The sequence below is a fragment of the Vigna angularis genome, chromosome 8 (assembly GCF_016808095.1).
Source record: "Vigna angularis cultivar LongXiaoDou No.4 chromosome 8, ASM1680809v1, whole genome shotgun sequence".
In the NCBI taxonomy this organism is placed as follows: Eukaryota; Viridiplantae; Streptophyta; class Magnoliopsida; order Fabales; family Fabaceae; genus Vigna; species Vigna angularis.
Window position 1 is genome coordinate 351,434 of NC_068977.1, and position 7,635 is coordinate 359,068.

General features: G+C 32.1%; 1 protein-coding gene across 1 annotated transcript; it reads left to right on the forward strand.

Moving 5' to 3' along the window:
• Positions 1–5,501: 5,501 nt before the first annotated feature.
• Positions 5,502–7,353, forward strand: LOC108343707 (RING-H2 finger protein ATL46). The gene has a single exon (XM_017582045.2). It carries the CDS (start codon positions 5,955–5,957, stop codon positions 7,146–7,148), a length of 1,194 nt encoding a protein of 397 aa, XP_017437534.1. The 5' UTR covers positions 5,502–5,954; the 3' UTR covers positions 7,149–7,353.
• Positions 7,354–7,635: the final 282 nt, after the last annotated feature.

The window sequence follows — 7,635 nt, forward strand, 5'->3', positions numbered from 1 at the left end:
AATGTATATGTTGATGTATGAATTAAATTATATAAGCTTACCCTTTCGTTTTTCTTGTGTTGTCTAATTGTCTATGTACGTTCGTCCTGTCCTTGCAATGATCATCCGTGTGGATGTGAGCAGATGGAGGTGCGTCACTTGAAGAAATGCTGGAAGAAGAAAATTTGGATGACGCTAATCTGGTTGAAGTAGAAGTTAAAGCTGAGCCTTAGAGCGCTCGCTATGTTTTTATTTTGTTAGCCTTTCAGTCTTACTTTGAGCGTTCGGTTAAAGTTGTGTAAAACCGTTCGTCCCAGCTTCTATTATTCTGATGGTGCTGTATTGAATTTCGGTAACTAAAGCGTTTGGCTTTTGAATTTTATATTAGTGCAAAGACTGCACTATTTACTGTCAAATGTAATTAATTCTGATTTATGGTAATTACTGTATTTTGGGATGTTACAGATACTCAATTCTAAAGGGTAATAAATACTCTTGAACATATCTAACTAAATTTTCTTCATGGGCAATCCATTTCTTTTTTCTAAGTTTGGCTTCTTATTCACTAATTTTTCCTCCATTTTGTCAAAATGTACAACGTGCTAAAGTGGAGCAAATTTAAAAATATCCATTTTTTCATTAACTTTTTTTTTTCATCAGACATAATATGGATTGATATAATATTAAACTTTTATATTAAGCCTATACAAGTGTTTGATTTATGTTAAACACATATTTAACGCAAATTTACGTTGTGTAATTTTTATGTGTTGTAAATTTGTGTCTCTTATAATAATATCGAACATAAATTTTTACATAAAGAAATAAAAAATAATTAATGTAAAAGTCTTTTTACAATATTAATGACCTTCAAATCAAAGTTTAATTGTTTTTTAATAATATATTAGATATAGTTTAATATATATATATATATATATATATATATTTAATTTAAAAGTGTATAATTCACAGGTATTTAACCTTTCAATATGATAAATAATATTTAAAATAGTAGGATAACAAATGATATAAGAATAAATTCTAATATATTCTTAAATCATTTTAACAAGTAAGATTATATATTTAACTTTATCTATGTCGATATTTAATTATTTATTTTTATTAATGACACACTTGTTTAATTAAAAGAGTGAATAAATAGAAAACATAAAGTTTTGAAGGGTTAGTTTATTCTTAGTCTCATTGTGGAAGAAACATAGATAGTGATAGCAACCATGGTTAGTTTACTTGCTTGTGGAATTTAGGTAAGATGGAAGATTTAGGGAAACTTAAAATCCTTATTCTACACACTAACGATTCTTCTATTCATTGATAGTGGTCCAATATCAACGTTTGTAATTGCCTTAAAAGTCTTAACCCAACTTTTTAAGATTTCAAAGAAGCACTGTTTTATCCTATGTGCATGTCCAAATAACCCGTTTCTTCTAAGCAACATCTTCACTACAAACTTTCCATAATATCTTCATTTTAACCAAAACTTTGAGAGAGAGAAAAAAAACAATAATCAAACACGTTATTACTTTCTTCTATATTTAACTCAAGATTTACCTCAGTTGAGGACTTATATCCTGTTTGGATTTTCATTTTTAAGAGAAAGTATTATTTTATAGTATTGAAGATTTAATATTTGATTCGCAATATGATTAAATCATTTTTTTATCACTAAAATAAATGAAAGACATATATTACAGAGACTATTTAGAGTAGTCCAACCTATAATAAAAAACGGTAAAAAAAATTAAATATTAAAACATTTATTCGAAAATGGTCAAAAACATTCTAGTAGTAAAACCTTAAAATATATTCTTCATCCACACAACATAACCAATCCACATCCTAAATACATGAGATTCCAGCAATCTTTAAAATAAAGAATTAAGATGATTAAATATTTTTTTAAATCAATTTTATAAGGTTGAGTTGCACATAAATGATTATTGAAATGATATTTGTACTATATGGTGTATCGATTGGTGTATGCCTAGACCAACTAACTACCGATGGAGCATGATAGTTGAGATACCTGTTAAACTATCCATTAATGACCGTTATCACATTAATTGACTTTTAACTATCTTTAACGACATGACTGTCTATCTCGAGCGACTATACCCTGTCAGTAATCAATTCGCCTAGGCATACACTGATTGGTATACCATACATTACAATATCAAAATTTACTAGAACTTATTCTAATTAAGTTTATTGTAGGTTTAATACATCATTTGGTCCCTACTTTTAGGGGTATGGTTCAAAGTAATCCTACCTTTTAAAAAAGTTCAGTAAGACCCTATATTTCGTTAAAAAATGTTCAATCCAGTCCTTTTCGCTCACGCTGTTAAAAACATAACGGTGCAACGTGGCATCTCATAAGCACGTGGCACGCAAAGAAGTTAATAGGTGAACTTAAATAATTTTTTAATTTAAAAAAAATTTAAAAAAGTCTCTACCACATTACCACCCTGACACGTCATCATTACCATCTCCAGACAAACCCTAATTTCTCTCCAAGAAACCCTAGCCGCTGCACCATCCAGCGTCGTCACCGCCATCCTCGCCGTCAGCCGTCCTCTCCAACGCAACACGTGCCACCACCAAAGCGTCTTCTCCCTTCTATTGCACCTCCATCACCTTCGCATCTCATCTTCGTTCTCGCGCCACCACCCAACGTGATACCTTGCTATGCCGCGACCACCAATCTTCACCATTTTCACCCTCGCACCAGCCAAATCGTCGTCGCGCCAACAACACTGTCGTCCAATCTCCACCACAGAATCATCCACCATACGCCACTGCTACAGATCGCGAATCGCCACTCTTCTCCACCACTAATCACGTCGCTGCTTGCTTCCACCTGCAACCACAATTAGACCTGCAAGCAAACCAGAAACCAAGTTCAAGCGTCGTTGCATAGCACCATGGAGAGGACGACTGTCGACGAGGATGACGGTGAATACGTGACTGAAAGTAGGGACCGGATTTGCACAGCTCACTCAGGTTTGGCCATGGTGGCATTTGCATCATTATGTTTTTAACAGCGTAAGCGAAAAGAACCAGATTAAACATTTTTTAACGAAATATGGGATCTGAACTTTTTTAAAAGGTAGAATCACTTTGAACCAAACCCCTAAAAGTAGAGACCAAATGATGTATTAAACCTTTATTGTAACTATAATATTATAGTTGTTTTATTCATATTAGATCACATACGTATTTCATCATACATATAATATTTTCATATCTCAAAGTTGTGTTGAAGATCCATCGTTAATTAAAAATAAAATAGATCGTAATGAATAAACATGTAAGTCTTATCTTACAAATTTTATATAAGTAACATTAATTAAATATTTTGCTTCAACTTAAGGTAAAAATGATAATTACAAAATAAATTGTTGACTATTTTCTTATCACATTTTTCTTTGATTATTATACTAAAAAGTAGTCTAATAATTTTTCAGATAAAATGAAAATGAAAAATAATATGAAGTTTGAGGACGCTAATCAAATATATAATTGAACTTAATTCCCATTTGGTCTTGCCTAGGCAAATAAGTGTGGCATATCAATTTCAATTTACAATGATAATAACATGTAACCTAATAATGAAAAGGATGATTAATATGAACCAAATTCAAAACCATTTAGTTGACAATTAGATTTTGGTTGGATGGAGTTAACCACCTAGTCACTTTTTAGATTTTGTTAAAGTCAATAATTAGCCATATAATTCAACTTAGAGTGAGATATTTTTACCTAACTAATGGAAGTATAATTATTAAACCAAAAAAAAAAAAATGAAAGTATTAAAGGTTATATAATCAAGAAAAGTTATATGATTCCTTTTCCACAAAGAAACCCCTTATAGTAATTAACAAGCCTCTCCTATAAAAGATTAAAATTATAGTAATTATGAAGATGATCCCTATATTCATATTTGTTGCATATTACCCATTACCCTTATTATATCAAAATGATGGTTCAAGAAAAGCTTAGAATGTTTACTCATTTTACCTTATTTTTGTGTTTTATATTTCAAAAAAGTTTACTCATTTATCTTATTTTTGTGTTTTAATTTTATATTACAGAAAAAACGAAAAAGCAAAACCTAAAACTATATTCCTAGATACTTAAAGATTGAGTGCACCTTATTCTTGATATTAGGTGGTCCAAAGCAAGACATTGGAAACCTCATAAAACATGGTTTTTTAGTTTTCCTGTTAACTAGTTTTAGCCATTGGATCTGTCAAAGGTTGGAAAGTCTTCATATGGTAAGCTAAGGTATTGGTTTGATTTTACTTTATAGATAGAATGGTAAAAATTGGAAGGAAAGATGAAAGAGATTGTAAATTTAATTTTTTTATTAATATTTAAGATATATAAAATTAGTTTAAAAGATCTGGAAAAAAAGGGTGTGAGAAATTAGAAACTTAATTTTTTATTAATAAAAATTAACTACTAACATTTATCGATTAAAAAGAAAAACTAGTTTTAGAAATTAGAAATTTGTCTAGGAAACTTTCAATGTGACTAAGGATCTTTGTTATCAAACATTTATCTTCTTAGCCTTTTTTTTTATTTAGATAGAGATAGGTAAGAGTTGGATTGGTCTAGAATTAGAAGAATTGAAATCTAAATCAATGAATGTTATTTTTTGGTGTTATAATTAATATTAAATATTTAGATTGAATTTTTTAGAATTACTGATCAATTTTACATTTTGAGTGGAGTCATCGAGGCATCCAAAGAGTTGTGTTTAAAATTAATTAAAATGCACGAATAACACAAATGTTTGTTGTATTATGTTTTCATCATAAATTTTTATGTAAAGGTTGGATTATTGACTTTCATAAAAAAAGTTATTTTAAAATTTGTATTTATAATAACTTTCCCTGAAAAACTCTTCACTATATTAAAATTTATTTGGTTTTATAATGTAAAATCATTTTACATTATTATTTTATCATATTTGGTAAGTCAAATTTGAAAAAAAATATATAAAAGTTTCTTAAAAATTAAATTAATAATATTTTTATTGATTGATATCATAAAAATTTTAGTGCACAATCCTTAAACTCGTAAATCGAATCTTAGTAAAACGAGTATTTTGTCCTCCAAAATGTGTGAAACTAAACTTTAATCACTTTTGGAAAAAAAGTTAGGTATTTTTCATGTATCTAATTTTAAAATACATATTTTTAGTTTATTTAAATTATTTAATAATTTAATATATTTTTAATCTTTAAATTTAAATGTAAAATAAAAAATACTTTTATCTTAAATTTTAATATGTTTTGATATTTAAATTAAATACGAAAAATAAATTAACACCATTAAATTAAAAATTATATTTATTTAATTTTAAAGCTTTTCATCATCAAAATTTAAAAGAGGAATAATTCTGATTTCTAATATCCGTCTGTGATTTTTCACGCGCGAATTTGGGCAGTGGGATTAGAATTCGCGTGTTTCAATCTATGATCTTTTACCTCGCACTTCGGGAACTGCTGCCACTTTCAGCCTTTGGATTCTTTCCTTCTCTCACCACAAACCAACTTGTCCAATTTGGATCACAACACAACACAGAAACAGCCATTTACAAACACCTTCACATTTCACTTTTTCCTCTTCTTCTACCTTCAAAACATCAAATGAACCAACCAAAAGTCAGGTGAAGTAGTGAAGGGAACCACCACCCCTTATGCGAGTTAGGTCAGTTCAGTTCAACACATCGTGTGAAAAACCAAAGGGTGAAAGAAAATTATTGCTTTATCACTATTTTGTATGTGAGAGTGCATTTCTAGATGCATGTACTTCACTTCTTTGTATGTTTGTGTCCCAAGGTTGAGTGTGAACTAAAACATTTGAAGTGTTTAAGGTGTCAAGATGTGACTATGATTGTGTTGGGTGAGGAACATCTTTGTGATCTGTGAGGTTTGATGCGATGAGATGAGATGTCAGAAAGGATGTATCCTAGGTTGTTGGTTTTGGACCATACCCATTTGAAGATGGCATGGGTTAAGCATCAAATCCAGCAGAAAGATGGTTACTTGAGCTACTCACCACCCCTTCTGTCTTCCTCTTCTTCTTCACCACCTCCTTACCCTCCTGGTGCTGCTTTCCACAAAGAATCACCACCTTCAACGGCAACAACAGCATCATCTGGCACTAGAATTAGTCCTGCTGTTCTCTTCATCATAGTGGTTCTTGCTGTTTTGTTTTTCATCTCTGGCATCCTCCACCTGCTTGTTAGATTTCTCATAAAGTACCCATCTTCTTCTGCATCTGCTCAATCCAACAGACACCCGGAAATCTCCACATCTGATGCTCTCCAGCGGCAGCTGCAGCAGCTCTTCCATCTCCACGACTCTGGCTTGGATCAAGCCTTCATTGATGCTCTTCCTGTGTTTCAGTACAAGGAGATTGTTGGGTTGAAAGAGCCCTTTGACTGTGCTGTTTGTTTGTGTGAGTTTTCTGAGAAGGATAAGCTGAGGTTGTTGCCTATGTGCAGCCATGCTTTTCACATCAGTTGTATAGACACATGGCTTCTGTCAAACTCCACATGCCCTCTTTGCAGAGGAACGCTTCTCACTCAGGGATTTTCTATTGAGAACCCTATATTTGATTTTGATGATCTGAGGGAGGATGAAGGGTGTCCTTGTAATGGGGAGAGTGGATTCAGTACCAGACAGAAAACAGTGGTGGTTGAAGAAAGTGTGGAGAAAGGGGTTTTCCCTGTGAGGCTTGGGAAATTCAAGAAGCTGAATGTGGAGGGTGGGGAGAGAGAAGTGGGAGAGACAAGTAGCAGTAATTTGGATGCAAGAAGGTGCTACTCAATGGGGTCTTACCAATATGTGGTTGGCAATTCAGACCTGAGGGTGGCCTTAAACCATGAAATTGATAAAGGTCAAAACACAAGGCTCACCAAAGGAATGGCCCATGATGATGGGAAGTTTTCAGTGGAGGGGGATGTGGAAGCAAAGAAGATTAGTAGTGTCAGTAAAGGTGACAGCTTTTCTGTGTCAAAAATCTGGTTGTGGCCAAAGAAGGGGAAATTACCCTCTTCTTTGGATGCTCAAATGGCCATGCCAGTGCCATCTTTTCTAAACACAGATTTTCAAAGGAGGAGGGAAACAGAAGGGGCTTGAAAGGTATCCACAAGTTTTTCTTTTTTTTCTTCTTCTTAGTTCACTTGAATTCGTTTCAATCCATTGATTAAAGCTATCTTCCCCCATTTCCAAAAATTTTTTTGGTGTGCTAATTTTGACTGCGATGACTGATTGTGCCATACTATTGATGTATTACGATTTCATGGTACATATAAGAAATACCACTTCTCTTTCTTTTATCAAACAGATCTCACGAGCCTTTAGTTTGATGAATTAATACAGTTCACAAGTACTAATTATCTGTAACTTCATTCAGTATCAATTAAAGTCATTGGATTTGTCATGGTGAATGTTGATATCAGGTTATTTGGTTATGCAAAGTGCAAAAAGCTAGACATACCAAGACACTTTCATAGATTTATTAACAACGGACAGATCTACAGTTGTTGATTATTGAAAGTGTTTGTGGATTCTAGCCTGTTTCAAAACCAGACTTGTCTCTTTCTGTGTCATTGTTCACTTGCCA